A 16,674-nucleotide genomic window follows, 5' to 3' on the forward strand; every position below is an offset into this window, starting at 1 on the left:
GTACACCCAAATCTCCACAATAAATATAGTACGTCTATGAAGTTGAAAATAATAACGAGAAGAGTATGTAGCTAGGTTCGATCGAATCGAAAGCATATACAGTTTCCAGATAGCACCCCAATCATATATAATTACGATGATTGTAAAGTACCAAAGAGTACTTTCAGATACTTTATCTTGAACTTTTTTCTAGTCGTTGATCTATTGAAAGTATTTATAAAAACTAAATTAAATTAGTATTCGGTCCAACATTTTGGAGGTACAAGATACTTTATCCTAGTTACTTTATATCTTCACCATCGTAAGATTTTATCAGATGGACGGCTCCTATTTTTTCCAATCTTTGTAAAATTTCTCTAATTAATTACACTTTTGTGAGACCTACGTGGACACAATTCGTGACATGTACTTAGATGCGAGAAGCGCAATATATATCAATATATTGCCGCTACTGCGGAATGGCTGATGCTCCGGATGGGTAGTTGCGCGCGGAGCGACGCGCGCTAGCACACCGAGCCTTCTGCATCGTGCCCTCATGAGTCATGGCCCGGCGCAGATGCAGCGTTAGAGATTACATGGAGTGACAAGGCAAAGCACATTGAGGGCGATTATCACAAACCAATCGACATAGGGCGAAGGATGAGTTTTTTCTACATTCGCGTGTAGCTACTCTCACCATCAATATGTCATCATGCATATGTCTACATACTCATTTATTACTTTGAGTATGTTCATATATTAATTCTAAGATACTTTAAAGAGACATATACGAAAGATTTCAAAAGCATTCCTATTTTTTAATATATTATGATTATATATTACTACTATATATTAAAAATAAGTATGTTAATATACTCCATGCATAGTCACACATACTCAATGGATATACCATCATATATTGTCTAGTATAATCACATACTTCACATGCATACTTTTTGTTGGATCAAATATATTGCATCATGAAATATACATGCGGAAGTAACTATAAGCAAGTGTAGGACAGTCCCATGGCGAAGACCGATCGGATCTCCTCGGCCGCCGCATAGAGGAAGCTTGTGGCGCGCCCCAGCATATCTAGTATTCATACAGAGCGGGTTGGGCTCAGGAGGAGGCCGGGCACACAATACTATAAGCAGCAGCAAGCCGGTATTATTTGTAACAGCAGTGCACGTGAAACTTCAAAAGAAAAAAAACAATAATTCACAAAAAGAAACTGCAAAATGACTAGCTTAGGCTCTGTTACATATCTGCCACGATCAGTGGCCAAAAATGTTCAATATTAGAAGCTTGACATGAGTTAAGAACTCGCCTCCTTTGCTTAGATGCGTAGTGTGGAACCCATGCTCCGAGTGTAATGCCATGTAGCAAAGCATCTCCATCCATACATTCATGATGATATCCCATCGATCATTTGCATCTTCGATCATAAGCAGCTCCCTTGACAAGTTGGTCCGTAGGGCTTAATACCTCATTCACAACCCTGGTGCCCCTTAACCCCGGTCCCCCGACATGTATCATGTCAGCTATACGCATGACAACAGAACGCTCGTCATCCAGGGCTCCTTCATAGTCTAGCAGACACTCCATAATGACATCCTTAATCAATTTGCAAGAAACGTGCCCATCATTGCCAGACAATATGCCATGCTTTTCACAAAGGTACATGACATACCTAGACAGTTGTCTGCTTGGGTCTCTGCATCTGCAGGATGGAGGAGCAGAGCTGCTGCTGCTGCTGCCACCGTCGTCGTCACTGTTGCTATGTTGTTTGAAGAAGCATATCTCCGTCACTATATGCCAGGTGAGGACGGAGAACATGAAACTTTCAGAATGCTTAGTGGTGTTGCTGATCAGCTCCTGCAGACGAGCTGCAGCTTCTGACGACGATTGCATTTTGCTCCGGATCTCCAGCTTTGACCATTGGCCAGTGAAATTGCTCATGTCCCACACATCATCTGAATAATCTGGATCATTCGGATGCGTTGTGCTTACAACCTGTAACAGTCTGTGTAGGACGAGCTTCTTCAGCTCATGAGAGACATCAACATGTGCCGTCGTTTTTCTGGGCTTCACCTGACATATGGCCATGAAACTAGCACCACCAGCATCATCTTCTTGCTTCCATTGTATACACTCACCAATAAGGCTGTATTGGGCCAGCTTTTGTGACCACTGTGGCCTGCTCTCTGGATGGACATACCTGATAATCCTGAACATCACATCACTATATCTTTTCTTGTATATGCTCTTCTTTATTTCACCATCTGTCGTGTAATATGCACTGAATGGTGAGATGGCAATGCAAACAGAGACTATCTCCAGGATGGCAGCTCCACCTAGGAGTATGTAAGACACAATAATATCGGCTCTCTTGTAGTTTGGAAGAAGACTGCCCTTTAGATCATCCCAAGCAAACAGAAAGAGGGATGCAAAGGTGCACCCCAGTGTAACAAGCTTGGAGAGCCAACCATTCAGTAGTCCCCCCTTGAAATGCATTACTCCAAGCTTGGTGTAGAGAAACTCATAGGCAATCGAGAGCTGGATCTCAGTGAGCTTGTAGCAAACTTGGACTCGGTATTCCTTGGACAGGAGCCCTTCTAATGAATACCTGTATTTCAACCGTGTCATATGCATCAGGAAGGCCATGTAGAAACTGAACTCTGATTTAGCTGCCCATACCAGTCGTTGGTAGGTTGGCACCTCATTGATCATCCAATCGTGATCCCAATAACGGCCGCCCTGTTTCGCATTAAGTGTATATTCCTGTGCCAGCCAGCCAACAGTACTGTCATGTGCTGTGTATTTGACAGCAAACCTGAGTGCCGATATTCTGCCGGCATACTTGATGGTCCCTGAGATGAACATGAGCACCATGGCAGCCAAGAGCTGCTTGTCGTCTCCCTGCCATTGCTTGCCAACCACATAGGCAGCCAACCCCACCTGGGTGGCAAAGTTCAGGAGGTGACGCTTCCACAGCATGTTGTCCTCCATGGAGAGGCCTGTAGCGAAAATGGCCTCTCATACCATATTTCAATAATATTGTTTTGGCGATTGATGACACACACAACACTTGGACTAATATGATTGTTAAGATGATCATTCTCAGGCTTTTAGGTTCAAGTGATGACAAAGAGAAGATAGACAAAGTTAGGCCCGAAGGGAATCGACGCACACAACACTTGGACTAATATGATTGTTAAGATGGTTGTCGGAAGAACCGACGCCATTGTATTTTGGTGCAGAAGGGAATCGAAGCCAAGTCAGCTTATAGGCACCGGATGAACCGATGGTTCAAAAAGAGGCATCGGTGCATTGGGCATACTATGTTCCAGAGATGATGTAAAGTGCCCAGAAGAAGATTCTTCAGCACCGGATGAACCGGTGATGTATCGGAGCAAAGCACCGGTGTAATGACGTCAGTAAACAGTGCGTCAGAAGCTCAACGGCTACTTCGGGTCCGAGAGTGACCGGATGAACCGACGCTACCCCAGCCAGAGGCATCGGTTCATCCGATGATACGCAGATTTTCTGCTAACCGTTGGAGCAACGGCTACAAGACTTGGTGGCCTATATATACGCCTCACCCCGGCCATTTGAAGTTTGCTGGAGTTGCTGGACATCCCACACACACCGAAGAACATCTCCAAGCCATACAAGAGCATCAAGATCATATCCTTAGCACATTTTGAGAGTGTTGTGTAAAGGTTAGCTCTTTGTGAGTGTGATTGCAAGGCCTTGAGCCTTTGTGCTGTGGTTCTCTAGTGAACCAAAACAAGAGCTTAGTGCGCCGGCACCTTGGAGCTTTGAAGCTCGCCGGCAACGTCATCGACCCTCCGACTTGGTGTGGAGCGGCGACGACACTTTGTGCGGGGGACGTGGAGACCCCCATCCTTTGTGGAGAAGCTCCTTAGTGGAACCCGGGACCAAGGTGACCGTGATTGTGTTCACGGAAGAGACTTGGTGGCCGAGTAGCAATACTCTTAGTGAGTGCTACAACAACGTGGATGTAGGTGAGCATTTGTGGCTAACCGAACCATGGGATAAACACCCGCGTCAAGAGTTTGCTATCTCCTATCCCGCTCATTAAGCTTCCGTATTTCATACTAGCAATTTGTGTGCTTTTATTTTCATATAATAGTTTCTTGATAGGAAAGGCTATAGGTTGCTAAACTCTTTTGGGATAGGGGTTTCACACTAGAACAACCTAGTTGCACATCTAGATAGCGTGTTTTAGTTTAAGTTTTGTGCAAACTAGTTGGAGCCATAAGTCAAAGTTTTTAGAGTGCCTATTTCACCCCTCCCCATCTTAACCTAGAGCACCCGATACTTTCAAGGCCGTCATCGTGTCCTGCCCACCAAGGTGAAGAAGCATGAATGGCGCCCAGAAGAGCACCAGCCCGTGGCGCAGGCCGCCATTGATGTTGAGTGTTAGACGGCCAAGGACGAAGACGGCAAGGGAGTCAGCCGACAGATAGGCTAGCCATAGGAGTATGCTGAGGACTTTGGAGGTTATTCGCTTCCTAATGCCCGAGAACAAGAGGAGGAACACTTGCAGAGAAAAGCTGACCAGCACCAACACTTGCATCTCCCATTCATTCCATAGCTCTTGTACATGGGCTGCAAACCTGATTAACACTATAGAATTTAGAAAGTACTAACGAATTGTTTTCTTTCATTATTCTAGAGCTACGACGGGATACACTTGTTAGTTTTTCCTCTATAATCCAAAAATTATAACAAGTTCTCTCCTGCCTATTCGTTCCAAAAAAAAATTATAACAAGTTCGGCTTTCCCATCATATGTCCTTATTAACTTTATATACGACCTTATTAAATTTATATACGACAAGGCTTCACTACTACAAAAACGTTGATTTGTCCCGGTTGGGAAACCGCTGTTGTCCCGGTTTCCCAACCGGGAACGCCTGTCCGGGACAAAAGGGGGTGCCCTTTTGTCCCGGTTGTGGCAACCGGGACAAAAGAGGACCTTTTGTCCCGGTTGGTAACACCAACCGGGACAAAAGGTGCAGCCAGCGCCCACGTGGCTGGCGCACCCTTTTGTCCCGGTTGGTGTTACCAACCGGGACAAAAGGTCTCTTTTTTTTCATGTTTTTCTTTTCTCAATTCTTTTTCTATTTCAATTATACTTTTGCATTTCAATTAAACTTATGTATTGGAATTCAGTGTGTATGATCTCCACTAATATATACATATATATATAGTTACTTATATAATATTTGTCCTAGATAGTTTTCATATATAAATTAATTCACTTATATATATATATGTATACACATATCTATACATGTGAATTCCTTTACATATGAAAATGTCTAGGACCAATATTATATAAATATATATATATACACATATATATTATTGGAGTGCTTATATATATAATACATACATACTCCATCATATTTGCATAGGTATATTCGTTCTTAATTACATAGTAGAATTTGCCTTTTGGAAATTTAATACATACATACATACTCATAAATAGAAATTTAATACATAGACACACATATATATTTACATAGTTATATTCGTTCTTAATTACATATATACGCGTATATTGTCATATTTACTGTGATTGTCAATATTAGATATTCCATCATAGTAGAATTCGCCTTTTGGATCGAGGACTTGCTCAACAATAAATCCGGAGAATTGTTCTTGAATCGCCATAACCTTTTCCTCCGGTATGAGTTTATCGCGCATCTCCCCGACCTATGGAAAAAGGGGATAATTAATTTCGACTAATTAAAATACGAGTTCAAATATTAACAAGTTTTTTTACTTACTTCCTCCTCCCAATCTGTCCAGCCCTTTGGAGGACCTACCAGACCATGGATGTTCTCGCATACATAGTATGCGCACAATACAGTGCCTGGTTTCTGCCTCATACACTTTAAGAGAGAAGAAATTATCAGGTATTTACATGAATATATAATAAAACTAATGAATCGTGCAACGAATCATCCAAGCGCGTACCGGAAAATCTGTCTTGATCTTCAATTCCTTGTCAAATTTGCCTGGATGATTTTTAGCGAATTCTTTCCAAACCCTGTGCATGATTAGAACAATTATAGTCAAGTAACAAAGTGATTCAAATTATCGGTCATGGACGGAGTAGTGGTAGAATTACTTTTTCATCATGTTAAGAAGATTTTCGTATTGTTCTGGAGGTCTCCTCAATGAGTCCATAACCACGAGTAGGCTCTTCTCGGGAATTATGACAATTAGGACAAAGTGTTCACTGCAAGATTATACGGAGGCAGTTCTTGGTAGTTAAGGTTTAAACAATTCGATTATAGAATAGAAAGAGTTAGACGGAAGGAATCACTCACGCAAAGTTGTAAGGAAACAATATCATTTGCTTGTTGTGATGAACGCTTATGTACTTGAACAAGTTTTGGAATATGTCATCGGGATTGTCCCGTAGAAGCCTCCAATTACAAGTAATTGGGTCGATGAAGCCGAGGTGAGAGTATCCCTTTCTTCTGCAAGTATGTATCTCCATTCTACATGATACCGAATAAATCAAGAGATCAGTATGTTGAGATCATGCAAAACAATACGTAAGGACAGTAAAATACTTACAGAACCCACAAGCCGACCATAGAGATGTCGAGGGCCTCCTGATGGAATAGTTGGTAAATTTCTTCCCAGTTTATCCATATAATGGCCTCCCCCCGTAAGAAATCGTCATCTTTAATCTTTGCGCCCTGCATGAAGATGCAATCGGCCATCGCACGCATGTAGTGCTGGTGCAGCTTATACATTTGCGTTGGAAGCACAGACACTACTTCGGGGGGTACAAGAGTTTTGCCGATCTCAAACGTCCATTTGACGACCACATCGGCCTTTGGAATATCTTCTCCCCCTGCAATCTGAGCGGCCGTCAGGTTTGATTCTTTCAGAAATGTAACAAAGTCTTGTTCTTGCGTCGTCTGTCCCACTACGAGAGGCTCTATTGATTGTTTCTTTTGGGCTCCGAGCTGTGGAACGTCGGACGACGACGACTTTGATTGTCTCTTCTTTTTCTCAGTAGTTTTGATAATTGTGCGTTCGTAGTCTGAAGGGGGGTCTCTCGGAATGAATTTTCTCTTATTTGCTTCGCACATTCCCTTAAAAAATTTCAAATCTATCGGATTTATCACTTTCTCGGGCTCCGGCTTCGGCATCGGCTTGAAGTGCTCTTTAACTCTTTCTTGAGTTATCCGATCGCATTCTTCAAGGCTCATGTCCCAGGGTTTAATAGGAGCCTCCTTGGTTTTCTTCTTCTTTTCCTTCTTCTTTGGAGGCTCCCTAGCCGGTGCAGCTACCTTCTTTGCCGGCGGCCGTTTCTGCTTCTTTGCCGGCGGCGGAGGGGGTGACCATGGAGGCGACGGTGACGCTTGAGTGTTCATCGGCGCATGAGATGATGGTGATGGAGAATGTGCCGGTGAACCTTGCCGAGACAGTGCTGCCCTTGGGGAGTTTTGCGGAGATGCCGGTCTTGGAGAGGCATGCTGAGATGCCGGTCTTGGTGTTTGATCATCCGACTTTAGGACAATGTAGCGCTTATCCCATAGGATGTAGCCATGAATGGCTTCTGCTAGTGTCCCCTCCCCATCGCCTCCAGGAATATCAAGCTCGAGCGTCTCCCAACCCTGGCACACCTGCTCCACGCCAACTCTTGTGTATCTAGGCGGAATTTGCTGCCCGTGGTACACGTCGCCTGGTTCGGTTGGCATGGCGGTACCGTACGCAACAGTGAACATTAAGTTCTTAACGGCAGTCTGCAGGTCACAAGGTGTCCGGTGGGTGATCTCATCCACTGGAAATCGCTGCGGGGCCGACGCTTCAACTGCGGCCTGGATCCCCGTGGGCTCGGCAGCGGCGACGTCTATGGAAGCGCAGCTGCTTTTCCGCTGAGACAGGTGATCGGCTGCGACACTAGGCTCTGGAGGCAACGTTTGCGCTTGCTGTTGCTGGCTCATTGCTACGGCCACTTGGCGTTGAACCTCTTCCTCCAGTCTTTGATCGTGTGACATGAGCCGTTCCTCTAGCCTTCGCAGGTGCTCCCGCTCATCATTCTTTCTTCTTTGCCGGCTTCTATATGAATCAATGTATTCCCTGAACCCATACTTCCACGGAACCACGCCTTTGCCTCTTGTGCGGCCCGGATGCTCTGGATTCCCAAGGGCGTAAGTCAGCTCGTCCCTCTCTCTATCCGGCTGGAATGTTCCCTCGGCCGCTGCTTGTATGGCCTCCTGTAGTCTCTGGGCTGCTCGCTGGATGTTTGGCCCATAGATGCAGTCACCAGTCAATGGGTTCAAGCTTCCCCCGTGACCATAAAACCAGGTCCTTGACCTTTCAGGCCAGTTCATGGTCGCAAGTCGGATGCCTCTGTCAAGCAGATCCTGCTCCATCTTCTCCCATTTGGGTACTGCAAGCTTGTAGCCTCCTTGGCCTAGAGTGTGATGGTACACTTTCTTCGAGGCGTTGTCTTTGGCCTTCTGCACCTTCTGAAGCCCAAGCTCTGAAGACTTGTATTCCACAAATGCATCCCAGTGACCCCTGAGCTTTTCGAGCTCGCCGGTAAATACGGGTGTGGTCCCGGTCTTGATATATTTCTTCGTCAAAATTTTCTTGAATGATCGCAGTTGTTCGGCCATCTTACTCAGGGTCCAGCGCTTGCATATCTCTTCGGATTCAGCTGGAACCGTGAAGTTTTTCTTAAGCTCCCGCCAGCACCATTCTTTTTCTCTTTCGGGTACCGCATCCCGTTCCTCGCTTGGATTGGAAGCTTTCCAGAGCCTAAAGCTGATCGGGATGTGGTCCCTGACAATACATCCGGATTGTCTTATGAATTTTTTGGCGGCAGCTTCTGGAGCGATCGGTTCGCCATCTGGACCAACTTCCGTTATAATGAACCGCCCTTCCAGTTTTTTTGTTGGGCCTCGCTTCGTCTTTTTCTGCTGCGACGATGATCCAGACGGCTATAAAAAAAACATTCATAGTATTCATATAGATTCAGATGAAAATATGATTGTCACTACAAATAAGTATAGTTTTGATATGTACATTAGCACTTTGTTCAGCAGCAGCGTCATCCTGAATAGATGGTGCCTCAATTCCATCACCGGACATATTCAAATATATGTCGGTATTGCTGCCATCATCAGCTTGTTCAGCGACATCTCCTTGACCTTCGCCAATCATATTCAACAGGAACTGTTCGTCTTCCGCGTCTGTGTGTCGCGGGTCCATCGTAACTAAAATATGAATACAAATAAAACCCTTAAAAATTATCTAAATAATCCACTCCAGAAATTTGCGGCTAGGGATAGGCGGAGGGCCGAGGGCCGAAGGCGAAGGGCTCAAAGCCGAGGGCCGGAGGCGCACTGGGGCGAACGCGGAGCCGGGGGGGACGTGGGCTCAGGGCGAGCTATGAGCAGAGACGGAGAGAATGATTCTTTTGCATTGGGGGCTTCCTTGCTAGGCTTTATTGAATTGGGTCCATATATGATACTCTCTCCATGTCAAAATAAGTATAGTTTTTTGCATCCAAATTTTGTCCCACAAAGAATGTAGTTTTAGCTTGTAATGAGATTCATCTAATTAAAGCAATACTAATTATACTCTCTCCATGTCAAAATAAGTATAGTTTTTTTCCTATATGATTTTTTTGTTTGATTTTCTTTCTGGAAGATCACATCTAGATATAAGTGTCACTATCTAATGACTACTTGGCTGCAGGTAATTGTGATGGATGGGGTGCTTCCATCAAGTTTGGCCCTGTCCACATGATATTTTAGGTGGTCCATTTAGTTTGCCACAAAATTCTAAGATCTTTCAATCTACGTGCAGCGCAAGAGAGTCATCGGGGTCTTATGTTCTTATTGACATGTGGTTTTTTATCACTTTTTTGTTAAGTCCAAGCCAAAAGATTCTCAATTTTAATTTGAATCATTTGTTGAGTAGAAATTATAATATCTATTGTCAAAAAGGAAATTATCATCAATTAAAGGTTAGGGCTCGGTTGTAAGACGTATTTCGATTACCAAACTTTACCAATTTTTTGACCAATAATTAGTCAAATTATATACATATATATTTAGTGCACAAAAGTTACATCACTATATTCATACTCAAATCAAAGGAATTTAATGATGAAGATTCTGTAACTAGCAACTAAGAATATATAATGATGAATTAAGGGTCAAAATCTACCGAGACTTTCTCCTATAACAAAATACAGCCGACATTGATAGAGCAGGCGAAGTGCTAGAGTAGGTAACACTGTCAAGTGACACCATAAGAGTATGAGACAAATTCTAGATGAGGACATCACAGATCGGCATGTGTAGTAAGACAGAAGTATCCACTAGATGAGGACATCACGAACTCCCGATCTGTAAAAGAACAGATCGAAGAATACCCACACAACAGGGCGGCGGCGCGGCGGCGTGCAGTGGAGGCCGCCGACGAGGGCGTGCGCGCGGAGTGGAGGCCGGGGGCGGCGCTCGCAGGGACGACGGCGCTCGGTGACGTGGGCTCGCGCGGCGGGGCTCTGGGCGGCAACGTCGACGGCGGCGGTGCTCGGGGAGCTCGAGCGGTGGGGGGAGCAGGGGAACGGACGGCGCGGGAGGGAGGAAGGGCGAAGGAGGGAGGAAGCTAGGAAATATATGGGGGGGCCTTTTGTCCCGGGTGAAGCCACCACCCGGGACAAAATGACCTTTTGTCCCGGGTGGTGGCTTCACCCGGGACAAAAGGCCCCCCCTTTTGTCCCGGGTGAAACCACCACCCGGGACAAAAGGACCTTTTGTCCCGGGTGGTGGCTTCACCCGGGACAAAAGGGGTTTTTGGGCGGGCCGGGAAAATTCCCAGCCCGCGGCCCACCTTTAGTCCCGGGTGGATCTACCACCCGGGACAAAAGGGGCCCGTTTTCCCTCGTTCCCGCCTAATGTTATGTTTGTTTTTGTTTCTTTTAACTTCTCTTTTAAAATTGGCTTTCATTTGTTATTTCAGTTAATAAAATTATGATTCCAAAAATTATGGAACAAAATTTCTTATCTCTATATAAACTTGATACACGCAACAAAAATAATTAATTTTCATTCAAGTGATTGGGTCAATGAAATATCTAACTTTTTTGAAATCATATTTGTTATTTTGACCATGCAAAAATATATTAGGTGAAATTTTTTTTCAAACTGTTGCTTTTCGATATAAAGTGGATTCTATCACGATATTAACGTTTAAAAAGTGAATTTTAGATAAAATTAAGCAATTTCATGATATTAATGAGTACTGTGTGAGTTTGAGAGATAGTGTGTGTTAGTGAGATTGTGTGTGTTAGTGAAAGAGTATAGTGTGTTAATGTGAATGTAATTTCATGAAATAAATAAAATTAGTTGAGTAATCCATTATTGAATGAAAATTATAATTGAGTCTAGTAATTAAGTGAAAAATATATAAAATAATATAAATAACACATAAAATATAATTGCGTTTATGTTTTTATACAATAATATAAAATGATTCAAGTACATGAAGGATTAGCGGTAACAGACTTTCTCTTCACAAATGTCCCTTGATTATGATCACGGCGCAAGTATGGAGCATCATCATTGGCTAGCAGGATGCATGGATCAGCATTTACTTCGAAAGGTGGAATGGCAACAAAATTATTATATTCTTCTGAAAAGTCTGTCTTGTCCTCCACTCCAACGATGTTTCTCTTTCCTGATAGAACTATGTGTCGCTTAGGCTCATCCTTTTGCTTGTTGATCCCCTTCTTTGGCTTGCTGGACATGTCCTTAATGTAGAAAACCTGAGCGACATCCTGGGCTAGGACAAATGGCTCGTCTCTATACCCAAGATTGTTGAGATCAACTATTGTCATCCCATACTCATCTTTTGTTACCCCTCCTCCAGATAGCTTAACCCATTGGCAACGAAATAGAGGCACCTTGAAATTGGGACCGTAATCCAGCTCCCATATCTCTTCAATGTAGCCGTAATATGTGTCTTTTTTTCCATTATTGTCCGTGGCATCCATACGAACACCGCTGTTTTGGTTGGTACTCTTTTTATCTTGGGCTATCGTATAAAATGTGTTTCCATTTATCTCGTACCCTTGGTATGTTAAGATATTCCAAGATGGTCCCCTAGCCAATAAGAACAGTTGTTCACTTATATCCATGTTATGCATTAGATGCTTCCGCAACCAGCTACAGAAAGTGTTCATGTGCTCACGTGTAATCCATGCCTCAGACTTTTTCGGGAAATTGGAGAGAAGAATTTTCTTGTGTTCCTCGATATATGGGTCAACCAAGGATGATTGTTGAAGAACCGTATAATGCGCTTTCTTGAATGAGAAATCATCTGTGCAGACATAAGATTTCTTTCCTAATGTACCCTTTCCAGTTAGTCTCCCCTCATATCGCGATTCAGGGACTCCAATCAGTTTAAGGTCATCAATAAAGTCAACACAAAAGTCAATGACCTCCTCAGTTCCGTAGGCACTGGCGATGCTTCCTTCTGGACGAGCTCTATTACGAACACATTTCTTGAGTACCCCCATGAACCTTTCGAATGGGAACATGTTGTGTAGAAATACTGGTCCGAGAATATCAATCTCTTTGACAAGGTGCACTAGAAGATGTGTCATGATGTTGAAGAAAGATGGTGGAAATATCAGCTCAAAGCCAACAAGACATTGCACCACATCGTTTTGCAGCTTTATCAAATTCTCCGGGTCAATTATCTTCTGAGAAACTGCGTTGAGGAAGGCACATATCTTCACGATGGTTAACCGGACGTTATCAGGCAGAATCCCCCGCAGCACAACCGGAAGAAGTTCAGTCATAAGCACATGGCAGTCATGGGACTTGAGATTTGTAAATTTCTTCTCTGCCAAATTTAAGATTCCTTTTATATTGGATGAGTATCCAGATGGAACCTTTATACTGCTCAAGCAGTCAAACATGGTTTCTTTCTCTTCCTTGCTAAGAGTATAGCTGGCAGGACTTAAGTATTGTCGTCCATTATCTCGCTGTTGTGGATGTAAGGCATCTCGTTCTTCCATACGTTGCAATTCTTGATGTGCTTCTACTGTATCTTTTGTCTTTCCGTACACTCCCAAGAATGCTATCAGGTTGACGCAAAAATTCTTCGTGAGGTGCATCACATCAATTGCATGACGAACATCTAAGACTTCCCAATATGGTAGCTCCCAAAATATAGATTTCTTCTTCCACATGGGCGCCATTCCATTTTCGTTCGGAACAGGTTGGCTACCAGATCCCTTTCCAAAAACAACTTCTAGATCTTTTACCATGTTGAAGACGTCTTTACCACTACGGTGCATCGGTTTTGTTCGGTGGTCCGCTTGGCCTTTGAAATGCTTGCCCTTCTTTCGTACCGCATGCCTGATGGGAAGAAACCGACGATGACCCATGTATACAACCTTCTTACAGTGAGTCAACCATATATTATCGGTATCATCTAAACAGTGTGTGCATGCTTTGTATCCCTTGTTCGAATGTCCTGACAAGTTACTAAGAGCAGGCCAGTCATTGATCGTTACGAACAGCAATGCTCGTAGGTTGAAGTTTTCCTGTTTGTATTCATCCCACATCCGTACACCTTCATCGCCCCAGAGCAATAAGAGTTCTTCGACCAATGGTCTTAGGTACACATCAATGTCATTTCCGGGCTGCTTTGGACCCGGGATAAGCACTGGCATCATGATGAACTTTCGTTTCATGCAGAGCCATGGTGGAAGATTGTACAGACAAAGAGTCACAGGCCAAGTGCTATGACCACTGCTCATCTCACCAAAAGGATTCATGCCATCCGTACTCAAACCGAACCTTATGTTTCTCGCATCCAAATCGAATTTAGGGTACGTTCTATCTATTTTTCTCCACTGCGACCCATCAGCGGGGTGTCTCAACATCGAGTCTTTCTTGCGTTCCTCTTTGTGCCATCGCATCAACTTAGCATTATCTTTATTTCTAAACAGACGCTTCAAACGTGGTATTATAGGCAAATACCACATGACCTTCGCAGGAACTCTCTTCCGGGGAGGCTCTCCCTCGACATCTCCAGGATCATCTTTTCTAATCTTGTAACGCAATGCACTGCATACGGGACATGCATCCAAATTCTCGTACTCGCCTCGGTAGAGGATGCAGTCGTTGGGGCATGCATGTATCTTTTGCACTTCCAGTCCCAAAGGGCAAACAAGTTGTTTGGCTTCATACGTTGTGGCAGGCAATTCATTGTCCTTAGGAAGCATTTTTTTAACAAGTTTGAGTAATTCACCAAATCCCTTGTCGGATACACCATTTGTCGCCTTCCATTGCAGCAACTCCAAGGTGGTGCCAAGTTTCTTAAATCCATTTTGACAATCTGGGTACAACAACTTATGGTGGTCCTCTAACAACTTCTGGAACTTCAACCTCTCCGTTTCACTCTCACAGTCTGCCTGCACATTGTGCAATGCTTGCCCCAGATCGTCGCTGGGATCATTTTCTGCTACATCTACTTCGGGCTCTTCCATGGGAATATCGTCATCGAATGCACCGATTCCAGCATTCCCGGGAAAGTGGTCGTCAAAATCTTCTTCTTCATTGTCTTCCATGGTAACCCCCTGTTCTCCGTGCTTCGTCCAACAAACATACTTTTTCATGAAACCATTTGCGAAAATGTGGCTGTGTAGGATTCTTGAAGATGAGTAATCCTTGTTATTGTTGCAATGAACACACGGGCAGCACATAAAACCATTCTGCTTGTTTGCCTCAGCCACAGACAAAAAATAATGCAGGCCATCAATGAATTCTTTCGAACGTCGGTCAGCATTGTACATCCATTGCCGGTCCATCTGCATTTTAAATAAATCGATTTGAATTCTTTAGACGTATCGAATAAATAAAATATATCAAACCTAAATTAAACTAAATGTAACATAACATGAATAATTAAAAGATATGCAATATCTATCATACATCTTGATTAATTAAAAGGGGTACTTAATCCATTACAGAACTTAACAAAGGAGTACTATACATGAAATTTAAAAATTCGGTCAACAACACATAGGTTTTCAACCGTCCTTGCGTTGGAACGCAGAATGTTCTAACGGATTTCTTGCTGGCGCAGAATAAGATGGCGGAGCTGAAACCTCCGAGTTTGGTGGTGACGAACCGTAACGCCGCAATAAATCCTCAAGATCAAACGGAGGTTCCTCGCCCCTTGCCATGCATTCTCTATATTCTTTTTCCAAATAACGGAGCGCTGCCCTATGAAAAGCACTAGGTTTTTTGGACCGACGACCTACTCGAGTTGTGCCCTTCTCTCCAGAAGGACAACGATCACCCCCACCGGCGCCACTCCCTCCAGCTGTTGAAGCCATATTTTACTGAAAAATACCTTTATTTTCCACAAAATTATAAATTCTTACCATTACAAAGCAAAAATTATTTACTATTACAATTACAATGATCAGATTAATAACTCTTACAAATAACAATGAAATTATATAAAAAAAGACGAAATGTATCATTAATCCTCAAGAAATCTCTAATTAATTGAAAGAAATCTCTATAACTTCTAATTACTTTGACACCCTTCAGTTCCAGGAGTACACTCTTTTCAATATCCAGAAACCCTCTAGAAGAAAAATAAACCTTTATTTCTGAAAATGTATATGTCAGTAACCTCAACCCTGCGGTGATGACACTGCCTTTCGGGGGGACACGGTGCGGTACAAGGATGTCACCAATCGGCTAGTCGCAGCACCAACATTTACGATTAATAGGCACAGCACTTGGCACAGGCAGCATGCTCGTTCATATGCTCTCAGTACAACAACGGCATGCTGACTGCGTCAAATGCTGTCTTCTTATCAATCGGAAGTGCTGGTGATGCGACCAACCGATTTGCGACGTCCTTATAGCGCATCGTGTATCCCTGAAAGGTAGTGCCATCACCGTTGGATGGAGATTAACGACGTATACTTGTTTCGAAATAAAGATTTTTTTAGCTTCTAGATGGTTTCAATGTGAGCCTGATTAAATACATCACTAGAGTGTCAAAATAATCCATTCATAATACAAAAAATTCTATAATATACTCATTTCATTAATTCATTCACGAATAAAAAAATCAACTATCCACAATATGGTCATATATACAAGTACATCACATGAAGTATCTACACTCATTCTAAAAATTTCTACTATCCATATACTCATCTAAATCTAAAAGAAAATTACGCCTACATATGCAATCTAGCTAGCAAAATAATGTCCAAGAAATGAGCTAGCTACACATTTTCTCTATTTCTAAAGTATGAAATGAGCTATACAAGCCAAGGAAGAAGAGAAAAACAAGCCCCAAACCTTTAGAGCAGATGGATGGACGGGGAATCAAAGATCTTCACAAATGTGGTGAAGAAATGAGCAAAACTCCTCTATCCCGAGCCAAGAACAGAGAAAACAAGTGAGCTGAATGGCTCGGGCGGGGGGAGAGGGAAGGGGATAAGGGGCGCAAGGCCTTTTGTCCCGGTTGGAGGCACGAACCGGGACAAAAGGGGGGACTTTTGTCCCGGTTGGTGGTTCCAACCGGGACAAAAGGCTACGCGGGCCTTTTGTCCCGGTTGGAACCACCAACCGGG

At 43.4% G+C, this 16,674-nt stretch overlaps 2 protein-coding genes across 2 annotated transcripts; both read right to left on the reverse strand.

The window, feature by feature from the left end:
* Positions 1-1,214: 1,214 nt before the first annotated feature.
* On the reverse strand, positions 1,215-3,275 carry LOC120666471. The gene is made up of 2 exons (XM_039946325.1): positions 1,673-3,275; positions 1,215-1,571 (listed from the first exon to the last, which is right to left on the reverse strand). The coding sequence occupies exons 1-2, from the start codon at positions 2,989-2,991 to the stop codon at positions 1,565-1,567; spliced, it is 1,326 nt and encodes a 441-aa protein (XP_039802259.1). The 5' UTR covers positions 2,992-3,275; the 3' UTR covers positions 1,215-1,564.
* Positions 3,276-11,568: 8,293 nt separating this feature from the next.
* LOC120666470 lies at positions 11,569-14,865 on the reverse strand (the record flags this gene model as incomplete). Its single annotated transcript, XM_039946324.1, has 4 exons — positions 13,833-14,865; positions 13,201-13,733; positions 12,269-13,047; positions 11,569-12,160 (listed from the first exon to the last, which is right to left on the reverse strand). Coding segments are annotated over exons 1-4 (2,937 nt in total), but the record flags the coding sequence as incomplete, so codon positions are not given.
* Between the last annotated feature and the right edge of the window lie 1,809 nt (positions 14,866-16,674).

This window comes from Panicum virgatum, chromosome 3N, assembly GCF_016808335.1.
Source record: "Panicum virgatum strain AP13 chromosome 3N, P.virgatum_v5, whole genome shotgun sequence".
Lineage (NCBI taxonomy): Eukaryota > Viridiplantae > Streptophyta > Magnoliopsida > Poales > Poaceae > Panicum > Panicum virgatum.

What these genes read in the sequence shown, in the direction of transcription:
- LOC120666471 (XM_039946325.1), bottom strand. Translation starts at nt 2,991, where the DNA reads ATGGAGGACAACATGCTGTGGAAGCGTCACCTCCTGAACTTTGCCACC.